At 54.5% G+C, this 20,155-nt stretch overlaps 7 protein-coding genes across 7 annotated transcripts; 4 read left to right on the top strand and 3 right to left on the bottom strand.

The window, feature by feature from the left end:
• Positions 1 to 753: 753 nt before the first annotated feature.
• BROUX77_001070 (uncharacterized protein) lies at positions 754 to 1,370 on the bottom strand (the record flags this gene model as incomplete). Its single annotated transcript, XM_073745459.1, has 2 exons — positions 754 to 1,092; positions 1,221 to 1,370. The coding sequence occupies 2 exons, from the start codon at positions 1,368 to 1,370 to the stop codon at positions 754 to 756; spliced, it is 489 nt and encodes a 162-aa protein (XP_073609305.1).
• A 5,360-nt stretch (positions 1,371 to 6,730) lies between these two features.
• On the top strand, positions 6,731 to 10,194 carry BROUX77_001069 (uncharacterized protein; the record flags this gene model as incomplete). The annotated part of the gene is made up of 3 exons (XM_073745457.1): positions 6,731 to 7,041; positions 7,197 to 8,219; positions 8,280 to 10,194. 3 exons carry the CDS (start codon positions 6,731 to 6,733, stop codon positions 10,192 to 10,194), a joined length of 3,249 nt encoding a protein of 1,082 aa, XP_073609304.1.
• Positions 10,195 to 10,463: 269 nt separating this feature from the next.
• On the bottom strand, positions 10,464 to 11,136 carry BROUX77_001068 (uncharacterized protein; the record flags this gene model as incomplete). The annotated part of the gene is made up of 2 exons (XM_073745456.1): positions 10,464 to 10,877; positions 10,960 to 11,136. 2 exons carry the CDS (start codon positions 11,134 to 11,136, stop codon positions 10,464 to 10,466), a joined length of 591 nt encoding a protein of 196 aa, XP_073609303.1.
• Positions 11,137 to 11,671: 535 nt separating this feature from the next.
• BROUX77_001067 (uncharacterized protein) lies at positions 11,672 to 13,057 on the top strand (the record flags this gene model as incomplete). Its single annotated transcript, XM_073745455.1, has 1 exon — positions 11,672 to 13,057. The coding sequence occupies one exon, from the start codon at positions 11,672 to 11,674 to the stop codon at positions 13,055 to 13,057; it is 1,386 nt and encodes a 461-aa protein (XP_073609302.1).
• Positions 13,058 to 13,594: 537 nt separating this feature from the next.
• BROUX77_001066 (uncharacterized protein) lies at positions 13,595 to 14,990 on the top strand (the record flags this gene model as incomplete). The annotated part of the gene is made up of 5 exons (XM_073745454.1): positions 13,595 to 13,940; positions 14,009 to 14,090; positions 14,149 to 14,548; positions 14,634 to 14,746; positions 14,807 to 14,990. 5 exons carry the CDS (start codon positions 13,595 to 13,597, stop codon positions 14,988 to 14,990), a joined length of 1,125 nt encoding a protein of 374 aa, XP_073609301.1.
• A 135-nt stretch (positions 14,991 to 15,125) lies between these two features.
• On the bottom strand, positions 15,126 to 16,286 carry BROUX77_001065 (uncharacterized protein; the record flags this gene model as incomplete). The annotated part of the gene is made up of 3 exons (XM_073745453.1): positions 15,126 to 15,494; positions 15,563 to 15,644; positions 15,715 to 16,286. 3 exons carry the CDS (start codon positions 16,284 to 16,286, stop codon positions 15,126 to 15,128), a joined length of 1,023 nt encoding a protein of 340 aa, XP_073609300.1.
• A 799-nt stretch (positions 16,287 to 17,085) lies between these two features.
• On the top strand, positions 17,086 to 19,686 carry BROUX77_001064 (uncharacterized protein; the record flags this gene model as incomplete). Its single annotated transcript, XM_073745452.1, has 5 exons — positions 17,086 to 17,147; positions 17,210 to 17,253; positions 17,318 to 18,207; positions 18,280 to 18,835; positions 18,899 to 19,686. The coding sequence occupies 5 exons, from the start codon at positions 17,086 to 17,088 to the stop codon at positions 19,684 to 19,686; spliced, it is 2,340 nt and encodes a 779-aa protein (XP_073609299.1).
• Positions 19,687 to 20,155: the final 469 nt, after the last annotated feature.

Below are 20,155 nucleotides of genomic sequence, written 5' to 3'. Positions count from 1 at the left end.
GCAGCAGCGCGCCCAAAGGCAGCGCCCATCTCCCAGTTCCCCAAGACAAAGATACGGAACCAACAAAAAGCAGCAGGCTGTGAGAATAGCAATACTGGTGGAATTGAGTGAAGAGCGTTGTCTAAAGTATGATACTAGACAAAATCATAAAAAAAAATCCGACAACTCCAGATAAAAAAAAGAAAGACCAAAAGAAAAAGTCACCCCCAAGGGAGACACAAGCTATGCGCCAAAGACACCCCACTACTCCAAAGTCCGTTCGGGATCAGCCATGACAGACAGAATACATGATGGCATGACGCACTTGCACAAGACCATCTCCCACCGCTGTTGTTATGTCTAACCGCTAAGTATGCTCTCAACACCATATGTGAAAGCCAACAGCTCTCCGAAAACAGGCCGAAGTAGGGCCAAAAAAAATCAAGGTAAAGAAACTCGTAGGATATCAACCCAGGCAAACGGGAAAAGAAGAAAAAAAAGGGAATCCAAAAGCAGAAGATTTCGCGTAGGCTCATCTGCCCAAAGGAGAGGCCATGGCCATCGCGTATAAATGTGGACTGGTACCGCCGTATGCCACTTGAGGCACAGAATGTACGTACGATTCATGAAGAAGAGAAATGAAACAAGGGCAAAAACTGTAGCGCAGCAGACGATTGTCTGTGTAGCTCACTCTGCTGCTCAGTTGATACGGATGTGGAGGAACAAGACAGTCATGCTAGTTCCTACAACACAGCTCCAAGTGTAGCCGTCTGTCTATTTTATCAAGGGCTCGGTCGGGGTGAGGATGAGGCGCTGCGGCCGCGGGCCTTGTTGGCGCAAAGTCGAGATGAAATGGACCATGGCATCGGCCTCGTTTATCATGGCCTCGTCGAAATGCTTCTGCACCGACGCTGCCAAATTTTCTCTTGTCTGTCGCTGGAGACGGTTGTTCCGGCGGCGAGCAGCAACCATTGTTGGAGACATCATGCCGATGCTGCCCGGGAGACAGAGCCAGAAGTGGTACGACGAGTGCAAGTAGGCAGGTGGCGTTTCGAGGTTATGTTCGCGACGGTAGTTGTGAAGGGCCTCACGGTCAAATTTAAGCCAGTCAACCTACATTGAGGAAAAAACGCAAACATTGTTAGTGATGAGCGCGGGTCGGGTGAGGGGAGGAAAACACGGGCCGGGAGGGGCTCAAAGAATCGTCTCCGGAGAAGAAGAGGTGAGGCAAGAAGACTTACAGAGGCATGTGAATGTTCAGGCGAGACCGCTCTGCTATGAATTGGCGGTAGGATAGGCGTCTCTTTGGCTTGCCTCTTTTTGTTGGTACCCTTTTCCTTGTGACTGTCGGTCTTGGTATCGTCGTGATTGCGCGGCTTCGAGGGCGCCATTGTGGAATTGTATGCGTGTGGGTTGGTGGGTGTGATGTGAGTGGATGACGGAGAAGAAAAGATGCCTCAAAACTATGGACAGAACGTTTGGGTAGTTGTGGTCAACCGGCAGATCGGGGTAGGCTCGGTGTCTGGAGAAGGTCGCGAAGTGGCAGGGCCGACAAAGAGACTGAAAGGCGAGGGTGGCGACAGTAATGAAAACACGAGCTGAATATGCTGGGTCATTGAAAAAGACGAAACAAACACAAGCAAAGAAAGAAATAACTTCTGGCGAACGAGACCCGAGGAGCAAACTTTCAGGACGAGGCAGAAGGAGTGAAAGAGAAAAAATGCTTGGGAATCACGCCAAAGTTTACCAAGCAATCCGTTGTGTGGGAAAGCTGTTTGCTCGCTATTCTCCTGCAAGCGGTTTTCGTCTTCTTTTCCTTGTCTTTTTTCCTTCATTTTCCACTCACGAGCCCCCCAGACAGGGCTTATCGCTGCCAGCTGCCATATACCGACTAAGTCGACGTCACTAGCATCATATTTCATTGGTCGGATAAGTTGATAAGATATCCCATGCACAAAAGGCGAAAAGCGGGTCCATGATCTCTAGGGTCGAGGGTTTAGGTTCTTGTTTTTTAGTGCTTTCTTTTTTGCCGCGGATGGCAAACCGCCGGTTCAGTGGTAGCCAGGTAATTCAGGAATGCTCATGCAATAAGTCATCGATAACCGACGCCAGGCCATCAATGGCATCAATTGAAGTTGATTGTTCTGTAGATCAGCAGCAACATTTTCAAATGGCATCAAGTGCGAGGGCTTTTGGACTCATGCTGGGCGGGGTTTTGGGGCATCTTTGGAAAGGGGGCAAAGTCTGGTGGAAGAAGACTGATTGATGGATGTTGACCAACCAAAAAAAAATAAAACTCGTTTAGCAAGCTGGGTTTTCTGCAGAACAAAGAAAGAGCCCTTCATCTGGGATGCAAGGAAGGAAGCGCCCCGATTAGTCATTCGAAAGCCCCATAATTCAGACTGTAAATAAGGAGACAAAGATAGGAAAATAAACAATAATAAACTTCTATTTTCGGATGCAGTGCTCATTCTGCGGCCGGCGATCGCGGCCAACTAAATTAGCAAGTGAAACCAGAACTACACATGCAATTGTGCAGCTTTTGAGATCTTGACTGCTCCATGGAGTCATGGTGTATTGAGGCTGCCAACATGTATGTATGTCTGTAACTACATGTCTTGTCTAGCACTGGTACGTATGTTTGGGTAGCCCTATAGCAAACCATAGCAGGCTGTCATAAGACATTAACTACAAGTAGTACGGTCCAGTACTATGGCTGGCTGTATGCGATGCAGCTGTAGTGGCGGCATGGCTGAGCGAGCCTAAAGTTACACCTGCATCTATATGTAGTGTCGCGTTACCGGAGCTCTTGTTTTCAGTATATTAGCTGATCGAACGAACGCCGGTGGCTATTCCATTATTGTCGTGAAGCGGGGGTGGTATTTGTACCAGTACAAGTGCAAGTATGCACATATGTACATAACTACATACATGTAACCCGCCAGTTGATGCTTGTAGTTGTAAATGGCCACATTCTTCACAAGTACATACCACATAGCCGTGAAGAACCATCACACTTAGAGCTTGACACCCCTGCACTACATGGTCATGATATGCTAAGCCGGAACATGATTTTGCCCTGAGCCTGTTGAGGACTACCGGACTCGTGACGTCGGGATTTACTTTGCAGGTCACCTGTACACAACGACGAAAGCCTCCTCTCTCCTAATACAGCGCATGCGCCGATTAGACTGGTGGAATGGACGACAAATCATGTGTTGAGCTCTCCGCACAGAGAAATTGGGTGGGGTAGCTCAGCTTCTCCAACAAGAGTCATGATGGCATGTATCTATGTACAACACATCCGTAGTCATGCTAGTAGTTGGTGGTAGCAATAGTAGTAGTACTACGGTACAAGCACGGAAAACGGACGCGGGAAAAAAGAGATAAAGTCGTATACCTTCCGCATTCCACCCTTACGTCATCATACTTTTGGCACTGTAGTCCTTTCTTCTTGCGGGCAGAAAAGCAAAGAAAATGGCTGGAGGGATCTGCAGGTGCAAGACAAGATATTTGCGGGCAGGGTGGTATTGAGCCTTTCAGCTTGGAATTTGTCCATGGTCATGGACATGGCATGACAGAAGAGGGGAGGAGGAAATAGAGAATTTTCTGAGTATCCTAGTGTCATTCATAATGCAGGAGGATAGATACAACGAGATGTTGGATGTTGGACGTATCTATACTGTAGCTGACGCGAGGCTTGCCATCAAGCCTCTGTAAGCTGATAAATGTAAGTGACATGATTCCTAGGTCAGCGCTAACCGAATCTGTGCTAGCCAACCAGTAAACAAAGAGCACCCGCCAGGCTGAAGAAGACGGCGCGGATGAACAAAGCGTTGGCCTGCGGCTTTTAGAGGGTCTGTTCCTGTGTTAGTGCGGCTGCTATTTCTAGCATGTTTTTCCTTGCACGCCAGAGATCTGTCTGGAGCTTCTAGAGCGTGGGATACACCGAGGGGGCAGGGCAGTGGTGTCGGCGAGATTTTTTTCTATACGAGTGTTTGGAGAAAATAAGAAGACACGATCCGAGAACCAGATCTTTGGATACTTTTCAAGGCAGTAGCGCGCGTTTGTCTGTGACTCAAAACGTGGCTGTATTGTTCCGAGTGTGGCGTAAAGGCACAAGCCCAACGTCCCGCGTCCTGCCCGGGCCGTTCCAGCGGGCCTCAGGTAGGCCTTTGGAATAATTGAATTCCCTGCTCCCGCGGCCGGCCGCACAAGCTCCAATCCTTTGAAGGCTGCGGGTACTCCCACCCTGACAATATCGTGATCCTTCGCTTCAGGCCGTACACGAATAGCAGCGGTCGGCTGGTCTTCGCCCTTGTGCTGGGAAAATGGGAAAAGCCCTGTGTGAGGCCCACTTCAAGCTAAGTGTGTATGTACAGAGGTTTGTTCCATCAGCTAACCCTGGTGGTAGATGCCGGCACCTCCAAAGATCTGGCAGATGAAAATTTGCGTCTCTCCTCTCTTCTCTGGCTTCGCAGCAGCGCACACATCCATTTGCCATGCATGTGGATTGATTGTGAATGTTTGCCCATCATTCTTTCGAGACAGCCCAGACAGGCTGCCCTGGCTACTTCAACCCACCCAGAAATGTATTGCTGCTGTCTTGGCTTCATGCAAAGCTGCACCAAGACCCGCCAGCTAGCGGCAAGGCCCGGTTGTCACGGCCGTTTTATCCGCTCTGAGCACCACAATGTGAGTCGAGCAATATCCACAAACACAGATACAGACCAGCCAGTACCGCATTTCGCTTCCCTGCGCTTGGCCAAATCTCTGCTCACCCGGCAGCATATACAAGCGGCCAAGTATGAATTGGTGGCCTGAAACGAGGTGTCTGGATCGTCACTTGGACAGTGCGCGCTCAGAGGCAGATGAGAAGGCTGGCGGATTGATGTGTCTATACAAGCACGCACATTTCGCAACAACCTCTCCACTGGCGACTCTCCTAATAGCACGAGAGATTCCGTTCCGCCAGACTCTCGGTCGTGTCTCTGTCATCTTCCTCCCCGTCTAGCTACAGGCACCATCCCCGTCACGGCGCCAGCTCGCCCTCGCCCACGTCCATACAATACAGTACAAGTATATGCACAAGCTCAAGCTCAATTGATGCGTGTCAAATGCTTGATAGCAGGCCACCTCGGCTTCTTGCTGCGCTGTGCGGGAGTGTCTGTTGTGTTTGGACGGACTGTGCTGTCAGTACTGTGCTGTGGTTTTGTTGCCTCCTGTTGCTGATCGCAAACGGGGGCGGCTAGTCAGGCCCATTAGACATGTCAAAGTTGGCAGATGTCCGCAGACTTCTCCGCGTTGAGGCGTTGGTGGCTCAAGGCTTCGCTGTATGTAGCAATCAATGTTGCTGTGTCTCCGCGGACTCGAGTCAACGTGTCTGCAGGTATATATAGATTTGTACATGAATACAAGTCAAGTCCTACAGCTAGCTATAACTACAGCTACAGGTACAATTTCCCTCACACTTGCTCTCTGCTGGTCGCCTGTATATTTCCACTTGCATTGTGACTATACGCCCAATCAAGACCTTAACGCAGGGGAGCTGGAATAACCCGAGAAAAAAAAAAGAGAGGGGGGAGGAGGGAAAAGACCAAAACGAGGCACCTTTCATGTTGTTGGTTTCCCGCCTTCTTTCTCTTTTCCTTTCTTCTACCGCTCTTGTCTTTTCTTCCTTTTTTTTTTCTTTTCGTCTCTGCTTCAGACTGCTTCTCTGCCCTTGTTCCCTGTCTGTATCTCTGATCTTTGATCTTAGCCTTTGACCTGTCCATCGTGTTTTCTCCCGCTACGCTGCAATAACTGCACGAACCCTAGTTCCTGGCTCTAGCTTTTGGCCCTGACTCTGGCTTCTGGACTCTCTCGTTATACTTCTATTTATCATCTATCTCTGTTTCCCTTTCTTTTCCTGTCGAATTCTCAGCACAGGGAGCCCGGCCACCACAGTCTCGTCTCGCCTACTCTTTGTCCTCTTGTCCTTCCTGGATTTGCTGATAGCACATCCTAGTCTGTTGTACATAAACACTGGCTATTGTTCCTCTTTTCTTCGCCCACACTTTTTCTCTACGCCGTCTTGCTAGTTTGGTTGACATCTCAAAAGTACCATCTACAGACAGTATCCGGCTCATTCTCGCCATGTCCTAAGAAGCCCCCATCGCCAAGTTTGGAGTGGTTGCTTGCTTGACACCGACTTAGTCGTCTGGTCGGCCTTTTTGTGGCTTTTTGTTTTACCTGTCCTATTGTTCTTGCCATCTACAGCTCCATCAATAATTTTGATCACCTCACCGACTCGGCCTCTCACTTTATCCCAGCCCAGTTTCAGTCCCGTGAGCCACTCAATCTGTTGTCAAAAGCTGACGTAGCTGCTTGCTTCGGTTAGCCCGAGCACAAGAAGCGTTTCCTTTCGCTTTTTCTTCTTGTATCTTGTTTCTCCTCGGCTGTCGTGTAGAAAGCAAGTAGCCGAATCAGACTTCATTCCCTCCCGCAGTGTTGTCCAAAGGGTGCTACAGTCCCAAGAGAACGCTCGCTAGAGACACCCTCTCAAGCTCCCTTTCCCCATCAACTCGTTTACCCTGTGCTTGCGCCTTTCTCCCTTGGTGTTTATTGCCTTGCAAGTCTAGTGTAACTAGATCCTTTCAGAGTCGCAGGTCGAGGCTATTGTAGCTTTGCTTTTCTCCTTCCACTTCCCGCCCGCACAAGGTCACCATCACCCACTTGGTCATAGGTCGCGAGGCACGGCTTCGCTTTGGCAATGGCTTCTGTGCTGGGCGCGCATGCTGACTATCAGTTTGCCATGTCCGCAAACGAGATGAAACCAGTACCACCCACAGAGCCCGACATCAAGACAAGCCCGCCTATGGCCATTAAGTCTGAGTTCGGCGATGGTAGAGGGCGACGACGAAGTAGATCGTCACCCGAAGAATATGAAGACGAGGATGGTGGCCAGGCACAGTCGTCTGATGGCCCTACTCGCAAGAGGAGGCGAAGTCGAAAAGGCCTTGACAAAAAGTTTGAATGCCCGCACGAGGGCTGTGGCAAGAGCTATTCGCGCGCTGAACACCTGTAAGTTTCGCATGACTGACACCCATTGTGACGCCATCTTTGCTTCACCCCCACAGTCTGTATCACACAGTGACAGACATCACATGAATATCATGATTTACACCCATGAAGCATCTCACTAACCGCACCACCTTATCACTCTGCTCTTATCCTAGCTATCGTCACCAACTCAACCACAACCCCAAGCAAATCTATAGCTGTGACTTTCCCGATTGTTCACGTACCTTTGTTCGGCTAGACCTATGCAACCGCCACAAGGACCGCCATACGGCCAAGGGATCTGCTTTGAATCGCAAAGATATGCTTGCTAGTCAGAACCAGCAACAACAACAGCAACCCCAGGCTCAAACCCAACTGCCAACTCAAAATCAAGCTGCCCGGTTACAGACTCCAGCCCAGACTAAAATCCAGGCTCAGATTAAAGATCAAAACTTTATTGTTTCGCCTACTGCTGAAACTCCCCGATTCGGCATTGCGGCCTCAGTAGCTGCCACTATGTCCGATTCCATATCTCCTGATATCGAGCGCTCCACTATGGGCTTCAACAAGCTGCAACAGCCAGCTTCCAAAGCTTCTAGTGCTACCCCCTTCTCTGCCGGAAACCACATCCAACAACGACAGCAGCAGATAAATGTCTTTCCGACTAGCGCTCCTCTTGAGCCTGTCGACACTTCTTTCAACTCTCCAATGATGGTAAATCGCCAGATTCCGCTCCAGCAACAGCTTCAATCACCTGGAAGCATAGACTCTGTATGCTCTCAGACTCAGCCAACTATGGGCATTTCGTCGTATCCCACCATGCCGCCTGCGCCATCCCAGTCAACCTTTCCACACACTTCACAGACTGCTTCTCAACATCCGACAAGTTTTATGGGTCACCAGGCCTTTCCGACCTCTTTCGACTTGCCTCCCTCCAACTTTCCTGTGCAAACTACCAGCTCAGAAACTCCATCTCAAGTATTCACCACCAACGAAAATGCACGTGACTTTAATGATGCCTTGACAGCCGGCGTAGCAAACCCCACAGAGATGATGGTCCTTGAGCAAATTCAGACTCTACCCATGTTTGGTAGTGAAGGAATGATGAACAAATCGCCATATGTCAGCATGCCCAACGATCTGATTAGCTACTTATTCAACCAGAGCTCGCCCATCAACAATCCTGTAGCATACCCAACGTAAGTTCAAAACATCGCCCCTCATACTACATAGTTACTTAAAGCTCTAACAAGACGTAGAAGCGGATTTTCCAGCTACAGCCAGATGTATATGGGCCCTGATGGTAATCAGATGGGCTATTTCCCAAATGTTCCACAACAAGTCATGGCCGTCAACAATCTCCTTGAGCAGGATGTCCCTGAAGCATCAATATCGGAAGATAAGAGCCAGGAAATATTCGACTACATGAAGAAACACTTTATTGAGCGTGGGACAGTCCCTGCCGACCGCAATGGAGAAACCTTTTTACAGGGTGACCGTTCGCAGCCAACACATAGCCTTAGCCGGCGCATGATGCAGACTTACATCGGGTCATATTGGCTTCACTTTAGTGACCAAGTACCCTTTTTGCACAAGCCGACTTTTTCGCCTGACCAGACCCCGAATCTTCTTCTTTTAGCCATGATGGCCATCGGAGCCGTATGTCTAGAAAAGACAAGCAAGAGTGATTGCGAGTCTACTAGCGCAAACACGTCAACAGACGCGCGACTTTCCAACTTTCTTGCATGGCATATCCGGTGGGAAACCTTTATGGACAATCACTTCCGCCCACCTGCTAAACTCTGGGCCTTCCAAACCTTTTTGCTCCTGGAACTCTATGAAAAGATGTACGCTACTCGAGAACTTCATGAGCGGGCTTTGATCCACCATGCTACAACTATTGCCATGATGCGCCGTGGTCGCGCCTTGATTGGCAAGTCGTCTAGAGATTCTCCCTCGCAACGTGATGATGCGTCCGGTGGACGGGCATCACGACATTCGTCTACACCTGGGCCCAGCACGGCGGATGATTGGTGGAGCCAGTGGATCATGAACGAGTCTACACGCCGAACTGCGTTTGCAGCTTTTGTGATTGACTCGATCCATGCAACCATGTTTGGCCATTCCACTGTCATGGTGGCCCATGAAATGAGACTCCCGCTCCCCTGCGACGAAACATTATGGCGAGCAACTAGCGGGTCCGAGGTTGGCAGGCTGGAGACAGTCATGGCCTCGAATGGATTCAAGCCAGTGTCGTTCCTGGAGGGTCTAAAGCGGACGCTTCAAGGGCTTGAAGTACAGACCAACTCATTTGGTCGCACGGTGCTCATGTCAGGTCTCCTAAGTGTTTCGTGGCATATGCAGCAGAGAGACCTACAGGTCAATGTTCTTGGGAGCGGCGTTTCACAGGCCCTTGGTGGACGCGATAAATGGCGCATTACCTTGACTAAAGCATTTGACTCTTGGAAACAAGACTTTGACAAGGCTCTTGAAAAGGCTCGAAATGACCCGTACAGCAACAGCGACATGAATGCCAACCCCCGTGAGGAGTCCAATGTGGTTTTTGAAAGTCGTACAGTACTGCACCACCTGGCGCACATGGCCATGCACGTCGATGTTATTGACTGCCAAATCTTCGCGCGGGCAAAGCGGCTGCTCGGTCGCGCGATTGGCGATGCCGACCTGCGCGGCGCACAGCGGCGCATGAAAGACCAGTGGGCGCCAACAGCCAAGGCGCGCGACGCGACATGGTATGCGCTCAACTTTCTGTGCACGGTGCTGATGCCCGAGGAGCGCGGGCTGCCACGACCGTCGGACTTTAATCCAGACGACCCGTACAGCGCGCGCGACGACGTGCTATTGAACCGGCCATGGGTGGTGTATCTCGCGTCGCTGGTCGTCTGGTGCTACGGCTTTGCACTCGAGGGCCCGTGTGCCGACGAGCCGGTGCCCAAGACGAAGCGCGAGGCGGTGCAGCAGATGAAGACATATCTGAGCAAATATAGCAATGTCAGCTCGCCTGATGCGCTGATCCACATGCGCGGACTGAACAAAAACACAGCCGTCATGATGGTGCTCCGTGATAGCTTCGAGAAAACAAGGTGGCAGCTGCTGCATGAGGGCGCAAACCTGCTTGAAAATTGTATCAGACTCAACTCGGGAGACCGAGTGTGAGGGTGATGGGGAGGGGCTTGGGTGGTGGTTCCTTGTCTTTTTTTTGTTCTTTTTTGGCTGTATATTTTTGCCATGTTGCTTTAGCTCTGGTCTAGTTGTGTCTTTGTTACGTGGTTGGCGTTTATATACCCTTTCTCTCTTTCTTGCGTTGCCCAAAGAGTCTTTGCCAAAAAGGAAAATGCTATCGAGAATGTGCATGTAGAAGTGAAGTTACTAGCGCTGTTATTCACCCAAGTATATAATAACCATAGCATCCCGGCGGTAGCGGTCTACAACTTGCTCCTCGGCTCAATCATGGATTTATCAATGTCCGCTTTATCATGCGAAGCCATTGAAACAATATCCCCGGCCTCATTCCGTATCGTGCCCTTGATATGCGCCATGCGCCGGCCGATGCTAACAACCTCACAGTGGACCGTCAAGACGTCGCCGGCAAAGGCCGGCCGCAGGTACGTGATGCTGAGGTTGCGCGAGACGCCCAGCAACTCCCAGAAGCCGGGCCGCTGCACAGGCAGCAGGGTCATGCCGGTTAGCACATCGAACAGCGACGCCGTGCAGCCGCCGTGCAGCGTCATCGGGTTGCAGTGCGCCCGCTGCACCGTGTACTCGAACGTGGCCGTCGGCAGCGGGCCGCCCGTGTAGTCCTTGAGCTTCACGTGGCGCAGCAGCGGCGAGGTAAAGTCCTGTCGGGCAGAGGAGGGTCAGCGCGTCCGGTGCTAGGTGGTAGGGGCACGTAGCTCCCGGCGGGGCGAGAGCGGTACTCACACTTCTGGCGTGCTGCTCGTCCGGTTCCGGCTCCTCCAGCCATGCGGCAAATCTGTCGTCTACTGTTTTCCCCCAGAAGCAGCGTTGCGGCCGCGACATGGTCGTGGCGTCGGCATCGGTGTCGGCCCCGGCGTTAGCGGCAGCGGCATTGTCAGTCTTGTGGTTCTCGTTGGTCATGGTGGATGGTGAGATTTTGACAGAGTAAGCTTATACCCCAAGCATGTAAGGGGAGAGGGGTATGACTACATTATTCTCCCGTTCCAGCAGACTCTCTTTTCCACGGGCTTTTATAGACGGTCCGTCGCCTGGCCCTATCATCCATGCCTGCAAGTCGGTAGTCCGTCTCTCCGCTTAGGGTTATGTCGGAGGTGCGCCCGAGTTGGCGCAGCAGATGACCAACCCTGGCTTAGTCAGCCAAAACAACTAGCCGTCGAGCCTCGGCTCTGGAGCTAGCCCTGCGACAACGTGACGATGCTTGGGCAAGCTTCACGACCATTTGCTGGCTGGCGCCGCGCAGCTTGCTCGATTCGTGCTGCTCTGAATGACTGTGCGCTGTTCTCCTGTGATACCCGCCGTATAATTGCTTTTGTTGTTTGTTTTTCTTCTCGCGCTATTCTGCAACATATGTCGCGACCCCTATAACGACGCCTCGTTCACCCCGACACATACACACACTCCGCTCCCTCGAAATCTTCGCAACTTGCTTCCAACCATGGAGTTCGTCACAGCTCTTCGCGGCCAGTTCGACCCGCAGAAACCGTCGCTGTTCGAGCTGCTCTCGGAGCAGCAGCTCTCTGCTCTGCTGCCGCCGACGCTGCGCTACCTGCTGGTGCTCTGCGCCCAGCGCTACCCACGCTACTTTTTACGGCTGTTGAACTCGTTTGATGAGGCCTATGCGCTGGCAATGGTGGTTGTGGAGCGCTTCTACCTGCGCACGCGCGGCGGCTCCTTCACCGAGAACTTCTATGGGCTGAAGCGCGAAAAGGCCACGGCGACCGAGATCCCCCGCGCCATGTTGGGCGCCGCCGGTGTCGCGCGCGACACGCTGCGGCTGCAGGCGCGCGACGTCTGGGCCAACATTGCCGTGTCCGTCGGCATCCCGTATCTCAAGCGCCGCCTCGACGAGGACTACGAGGTCAATGCGCCGCGCGCCCTGCTCGGCCTGGCCTACACCCGCATGCCAGATAACCCAACCATGCGCCAGCGCTTCGTGCACTACTACCGCTGGTTTCTGCTAAACGTCTATCCCAGCGTCAACGCCGCCTACGGCTTTGCGACGCTGGCGTTCAACCTGGCGTATCTGTTCGACCGCTCGCGCTACCACTCGCCGCTCATGTGGTTTGTTGGCACGCGCATCCGTCGCATGGCCGCCGCAGACTACCAGGCGCTGGAACAAAAGGCGGCTGCGGCGTCGGCAGCCTCAGCGGCTGCGCTGGCGGCCTCTGGCATTGGCGCCAACGCAACAAGGTGGCAGGTGGTTTTGGCCACGCTGCGCAGCCCGCGCCGCATGGGCCAAGGCGTGCTGGCGGGCCTGTCGATGGTGCTACCGGCAAGCATATTTGCGCTCAAGTTCCTCGAGTGGTGGTATGCGTCTGACTTTGCCAAGCAGCTGACGCGCAACGCGACCGAGTCGCTCGAGCTGCCGCCGCCTGTGCTGCCGGTTGTGCGGCGCTTCCGCGCGCTCAACAGCCGCAAGAGCATGGACGAGGCGCGCCGCACGAGCGGGGCATATGAGCGTGCCGCGCACGACGACGAGACTGATGCCGATGAGGAGGCGGGCGATCGGCCGTCGGTCGACGATGCACCTGTGGCCAAAGACTCGCTGCTGCCCATCTTCACGGTTCGTGCGCCCAAGGACTCGGCATTGTGTCCCGTTTGCGAGCAGCACGTGCAGACGGCCACGGCGTGCCAGACGGGCATTGTTTACTGCTACAGCTGCATTCATCGATGGCTCGAGGGCGAGCATCAGCGCCAAGAGGCCTTTATGTTGGGCGACGGCGGGCGCGAGGGCAAGTGGGAGAGCGGCAAGGGCAGATGTCCGGTGACGGGCCGCAGGGTGCTGGGTGGCGTCGAGGGGCTGCGGCGGATCATGATTTAGTTGGTGGAGGGGGAGGGGACGGAAACAGCCGCAGCGCGGCTGCTGGAGGGAGGCGATGCGCAAGGGCGGGCGGCGTGGTGCCCAAAACGGGATTTTTTCCAAGGGAGAGGCTTCTGGAAGAGGAGGACTTTAGGCGGAGACAGACGACCTGAGGCGAGACATCCAGGGAGCCAGCACAATGGGTTTTCTGGTTTCGCTACGAGCAGATGGATTCGCTTCGGCTCTTGTGCCGGGAACAGGGGATGCCGAACCAGACGCGCAGCCGTTGTACGTGAAGGCGGAGGAATGTTTAGGACAATGCCAGCGGCTTCTCAACCTTTGGCCGCGCATTCTTGGCATCATAACAGTGCAGATCCCTCATCGTGGGTGTGGTACATTTAAAAAGCCGGCCCGCCATGACGGCTTCGACGGCGGCAACGAGTGAAACCTGGCTTGCACCCCCACACGAGTCTTGCTCTCAAACACATTGTCCTCTTGTTTCAACGTCTTGCCCCGTCACCACATCTCGCTTCTGCGCTCTCGTTGCCTTCGTTCGCCATGGCCTACGTCCTCGCTGAATCCTACCTCGCCTCCAGCTTTTGGGACGGCTTTTCCATCGTCCAGCCTGCCGCTGTCGCTGCCGGGTCGTGGGCGCAGTATGCCTCCGCCGCTGAAGCGGCAGACATGAATCTCGTGCGCACCACCGACGCCGGCTCGGTCATTCTGCAGATGGATGCCGTCAGCGGCTCGGTTGCAAATGAGACTGCAGACGCCCGCTCTGATTCTGCCGGCGGCCCCAAACGCGGCACCGTCCGCGTGCAGAGCAAGAGGGCTTATTCGAATGGTCTTGTCGTGGTAGACTTGGAACACATGCCGGCCCCTATCTGCGGCGGTCTCCCCCGGTGTAAGTGACCTTTTTGTGCGTGGGGCTCTGTAGGCTCATAAATGTGCTAATATGCCTGTGCAATGTAGTTTTTGCAGCTGGTGCCGACGCAGACCTGATTGTTATCGAAAGCACTAGCGTCGAGAGCTCATCCGAGCTGCACTCAACGACGTGAGCATAGCGCACTCTCCCCTCTTCTTCTACCCATCGACTGACACCCATCTTCCAGCTCCGGGTCCTGCAGGCTGCCCGCGACCGACTCCCTCGCCAACAAGAGCGCGACTGACTGCTTCACACAGTGCGGCTTCTCCACCAGCCCGTACTACGTCGGCAGCTCGTGGAACGCCGCCAACGGTGGCATCTATGCGCTGCTCTGGACAGAGGGCAGCGCGCCAGCCGTCAACGACGATGCGGCAGCCGCGCGCGTCGCCTCGACGTCCGTCTTTGTCGAGCCGGACTCGTCTACCGGGCTCTTTCGCGTTTGGGCCTGGGCCCGCGGCGACGTGCCGGCCGGCGTGCTGGACGGTAGACCGGAGCCGGCGCAGTGGGGCACGCCGCTCGCGGTGTTTGGCGGCGATGCGTGCCAGGGCACAAAGTATTATCATGACCTCCGGCTGGTCTTTGACATGGTACGTTCTGTGCAATCGAGGATTCGCAGTTGCTTGGTCTTCCTTCTTGTGTCTTGTTCCTTTTTTGCTGACTGGCGTCGGGTAGGATTTGTGCAGCGATTCCATTGAAGAAGATTGGGACAAGGGCTGTGCTCAAGCCACGTCCAAGAAGTCGTGTGCGGCATTCGCTTCCGGGAACGCCGAGGCCTTTTCCGAAAAGTAAGTCTGGTCGTCTTTTTTGTGTATTATTTGGGCTTGGCTAACGTGCATGACTGAAAGCTACTGGGAAATCAACTCTGTCAATGTCTACGTTCCCGAGGAAATCAAACCTCTGACGACACTCGGAGGTGCTACGCCGACAGTCACGCAAGCTCCGGGCACCTCGCTCACAGAGGATAAAACCATCTTCAAGGCTACGGGAACATCGACCTTTAGCTGGGACCCAAACAACACGCCTGCTTAGAGCCTCTGTTTACCGTTGATTATACATGCGCTTCCTTTCTCGTTATCATAGTACTCATCTATAGCTTAATCTTACCCTCTATTTTCCACATGTCTCGAGCCTAATGAAATTCGCTTCCCCATCGATACATACAGTCTACAAATACACAACCTGAGGTTTATTATCCATCCGCCCGGTGCTCCCGTACATCTGCGCCGCATTAACCATCAACGATCCGGGACATCCAGCCGAGCCCAGCATCAGCCAGCGGAACAGCACGCCGTTGATGCCATGCAGCAGCGTCTGCACCATCAACAGCCACGAGCGGTTGGGCACAAGGTCCCAGAACAGCCCACGCGGCGGCATCGCCATCAGCGCCTCATAGCTGCTCTGTGCTGCGTCGTAGAAGACGGCTTCGCGCCCGGCACCCCAGTGTACGTGGCCAAAGACGTGGAGCCGCGGCCGTGTGCGCCACACCTCGCGGAGCAGTGATGGGCAGCCAAGGCCCAGGTCGAGGTGCGATTTCTAGCAGGGTTAATAGGAGGCCTGTGGCTGTAGGTAGGGCTCTGGATGGACGGGGGGAGGGGAAGTACCGGCGGGGTGTGGGTGACTAGAATGTCTGTCTCGGGCGGCACGAGACCGGCCCACGGGGCATCTTGTGGGTGATATTGGAAACTAGGTGACATTTGTCAGTTCAAAGACAAAGATTGGGGTCCCGAGTGTTTTCTCCCGCTCATCAACCTACGCATTGTTCTCGCCGCCCAGATAAGGCAAATCCGGTGCGCCAAACACCACGAGCTTTCTACTGCCGTCAAACTCTAGCGTGACAGCCTCGCGCTGCAGGTAAATAACGCCCGTCAAGTCCAGTGTCTGCGCATCATCTGCGCAGTCCGCCTCCAGCCGGGCCTCGGGGTCGAAGAAACTATCATGGTTGCCGCACACCACCACCTTGTAGCGGTGCGGCTGAGCGCGCAGCCAGTCCAGCTGCGCCTGGATGGCGGCCCGCGACCCGCTCGACGCCATGTCGCCGGCGTGAATCAGCAGGTCGCCCGACGGCACGCTGACGGTGCGCTCGTGGGTGTCCGAGATGCACACGACGGTGATGGTCGGGCTGGCACTGTGGCGCAGGTGGTCGACGCTGTCGGGCGTGCGTAACACAGCCGGCGCGCCACGCAGACGGAGCAGCATCTGGTGCGCATGGCTGGTCAAACAAGTCAGTGGCGAGGAGAACAGGTGGTCTAGGAGAGTCGGCGGGTTCCATACGCTCTTGCGGCGCAGGCCAAACTGGAGCAGCACGTTGTTCACGGTGTCGGTCATTTAGAAGGCCACAGTGGGCAGAGAGGTAGCGGGCCAGAAAACGGCAGCGGATGCTCCGTCAGATTTTGCGTGTAGCGGCGTTGTTGTTGCTGCCAGGTTCGTGATCTCGGGCAAAGGCGGTGAGTATGGCCCCACTTTTGGTTAGACTTGCCGGCGGTTTTGGGCCGGTTTTACTTCCGTTGGTATATCAGCCCGTTTTAAAGTGCAGAAAGCGTCATCGAATAAGCCCAAGGTGGACAATTCACCAATCATGGGGCATCAGGGGCGCTGTTTCAGACGGCTGCACAGAGGCAAAACAAGCCAGACAGTCTGTTTTACATGGACCAAGACTGCTTCTGAGCGAACCAATGATATGCATGAATCGAAGAGCCCTTTATGCAGCAATCCGGCATAGGAGATGTCTGGAGCCAAAAGCAGCAGCTGCCCAAGCAAGGCCGACACGGAAGGAGCCACCCCCTTGTAAAAACGGCAGGTAGGTAGGAAGAATGAGGGGCAGCTACCAACTCGGCTAGGCAGTGATTTCAGCTAGGCAAGGAAAGAGCGCCCAATGGAGAGGAGAAACAAGGCAAGGTATAGAGAGCTAGCTCAGCTCGATTTTTGGTAATTGCATTAGAGAGGCGTTGCCAGAAGCTATAGTTAGCTCCCTTTCCCGGGTTCCCTTGGCTTTGTGGGCAGCTGCTGTTCTTCTTTCCCTTCTCTTTCTCCTCCTGCTCAAAGCAACTGCTCGTCCCCCGATCGTTGTTTACGTCATTGTTTACTTTTTTGTTTACAATCGATCGCCGCCGTCTGATTGCCCACCATGCCGTCGTTCAAGACCTTCTACAGCGAAGATCCGCCCGAAGGATATTTGTCCAATCTCGGGTGCGTAGCTTGGCCTTCCGGTCCTCGCCTCCGGCAACTGCTAACGCCGCGTGTTCGTCTAGAGTCGATTACGTCATCCTATACAAGGTGCCAGAAGATGGCTCGGGCACGTACCGCCACGCCTCCGTCGCCACGTCAATTGGACTCTGCTAACACAACTGCTGCTACAGAAAAGGCCAAGGCTGAGGCTGCCTACATCCAGCTCATCAAGCAGCTGACCTCGATCGGCCTGGCCACCGAGGTGCGGGCCGGCGAGCCCGGCACGCTCCTGATCTTTGTCAAGGTAGCGTCGGGCCAGCTCTTTGCCGACCAGGTGTACCGCGCGCGGCTGGCCGACTGGCTGCACGGAGTGCGCACGACAGCGCCGAGCCAGGAGCTCGGCGAGGCCTTCCGCCAGGAGCGCGTGACGCCGGCCGAGCGGCTGCGGTTGGTGCACCGGATGCTGGTCAAGCCGCGCAACGAGGGCGGCGCCGGAATCACGCCGGGCACCGGCACGTGGCGCTTCGTCGAGTCGCTGTTCCCGCTGCACAACCACGTGCTGAACCGCCATTGGCTGCAGCGCTTCAGCACCATCTACCTGCTGGAGGCGGCCGACCTGGACGAGATCCGCGACGAGCTGGGCGAGGGCGTCGCTTACTACTTTGAGTTTATCCAGACGTACTTTGTCTTCCTCGTCTTCCCGGCGACGCTGGGCCTCGGCGCGTGGATGCTGCTCGGCCAGTTTTCGTGGATCTACGCCGCAGCCTGCTCGGTCTGGAGCGTGGTCTTCTTTGAGTACTGGAAGCAAAAGGAGGTGGATCTGGCAGTGCGCTGGGGCACCCGTGGCGTGTCCAAAATCCAGCTGGACCGGTCGCAGTTTGTCTTTGACCGCGAGGATATTGACCCCGTCACCGGCGAGCCCGTCAAGGTGTACTCGCCGTTCAAGCGACTGGGCGTGCAGCTGCTGCAGATTCCCTTTGCAATGGCCTGCGTAGTGGTTCTGGGCGGCCTCATTGTTACTTGCAACTCGCTCGAGATCTTCATCAACGAGGTCTACGACGGGCCGTTCAAGCAGTATCTGGTGAGTAGAGGTGCCGCCGGCCTATGGAAACCTCCAAACAACACATACTAACACTCCTGCTTTCTTGCATAGGGCCTCCTGCCAACCATTCTCCTTTCCGGCCTGACGCCAACCTTCTCCGTCATCCTCACGGCCATTGCTACTAAGCTCACCAACATGGAAAATTACCAGACCGAAACGGCACACCAGGCCGCGCTTATCCAAAAGGAGTTTGTGCTCAACTTTATGACATCATACATGGCAGCCTTCTTCACCTCGTTTGTCTACACGCCGTTCGGCCACGTTATTGCGCCGTTCCTGACGTTCTGGCACAACGTGGCTAGTACCATCACCATGGGCAACTTCCAGATCAAAGCTCACGAGTTTACCGTCAACCCGCGCCGTATCAGCGACCAGATGTTCTTCTTTACTGTGACGGCGCAGATCATCAGTCTAGCCACTGAGATCGTAGTGCCGTATATCAAGCGCAAGGTGTTCAAAACGGTCAAGGAGTACAAGCACGAGAAGGAGGCTACCCAGCCGCAGCTCGAGGGTGAGGACGATAAGTTTATTGCCCGCGTGCAATCCGAAGCCGAACTGGAGGTGTATGACGTCAACGTCGACTACCGCGAGATGGTCATCCAGTACGGTAAGTGAAGTAGGGCCCTGTACAGACCCTTGGCCGCCCCAAACTAACCGCATTGCCACATAGGATATCTCTCACTGTTCTCGGTGGCCTGGCCGCTGGCTGCCTGCTGCTTCTTGGTCAACAACTGGATTGAGCTGCGGTCCGACGCCCTCAAGATCACCGTGGGCAGTCGCCGGCCGATTCCGTGGAGAACGGACAGTATTGGACCGTGGGTCAATGCGCTTGGCTTCCTCTCGTGGCTCGGCAGCATCACTAGCGCCGCCATTGTGTACCTGTGCAGCAACTCTAGCTCGGCTCCAGGGTCGGCAATTCCCGACATCCTAACCAACGCGACCTCGGACACGCCTCTGGAGGGGCTTGGCGAGGTGGAGAAGCCGGCCATCCGTGTCTCGCACGTCGAGCATTCGGCTGGCTTCACGGCCTGGGGCCTGCTGCTGATGATTCTGCTGGCCGAGCACCTGTATCTAGCCATGCAGATCCTCGTGCGCTACGTCATGAGCAAATTGGACAGCCCGGGCCTGCAAAAAGAACGCAAGGAGCGCTTCCAGATGAAGAAGCGCATGCTGCTCGCGACGGCCGCGGCCAACGAAGCCGCCGGCGCAGAGCCCGGCGTGGCAGCTGGAAACGGCACGGGCGGCAGCGGCGTGCCGGGCATCGAGGAGAGCGAGCGCATCATCCGTAACGAGCTGAACAAGGATATTGGCCGGGCCGAACTCCGTGGCCAGGCGATTCCGGAAGAGCTGTTTTGGCACAAGCACCGGACCATGGCGGACACTATCGATGCAGGCCGAGGGCTGATTTTGGACACGAAGAAAACAGAGAACCAGACAAAGACGGAGAAGGAGCTGTGAGCCCCGAGGCACTCCCCCCGGTGGATGGGTTGATAGGGAGATTAGACAGTACAGCGCAATTAGCAGTTTTTAATGGATGTTTCCAAGACGCGAACAAGATTAACACCCGCCCCGCAGATATCCGCACGCAGTGGGTCTCCAAATTAGCACCGCATGTCACATGTCAACATTGTCACATGCTGAAATGTTCACATGTTCTTGCGACGAAAAAAAGGAAAAAGAAAACAAAAAAAGTGAAGCAAATCTGGGGAAAATCACAAGAGCCTCCTCAAAGCTGATTCAGTCACTATTTTTTTGGCATCTATTTGCCAGTCTGGATTTTTCCGTGTTAATTTGTCCCCAATTTCTCTGCGTTTTTTTCTTATCTTCTCGCCGTGTCCAGCTTACAAAAAAAGGCCTCGACAAGTCCTACTCAGCCTTGTCTGCTTCCGTCGTACTGCGCGCCAGCCTTTCTCCTTGTTCTCCGCGC

Source organism: Berkeleyomyces rouxiae (assembly GCF_048999995.1).
Source record: "Berkeleyomyces rouxiae strain 22BRR77 chromosome Unknown BrBRR77_ptg000001l, whole genome shotgun sequence".
Classification (NCBI taxonomy): Eukaryota; Fungi; Ascomycota; class Sordariomycetes; order Microascales; family Ceratocystidaceae; genus Berkeleyomyces; species Berkeleyomyces rouxiae.
The sequence above is the reverse complement of the archived record's forward strand: the minus strand, read 5'-3'. Positions and strand labels throughout refer to the sequence as shown.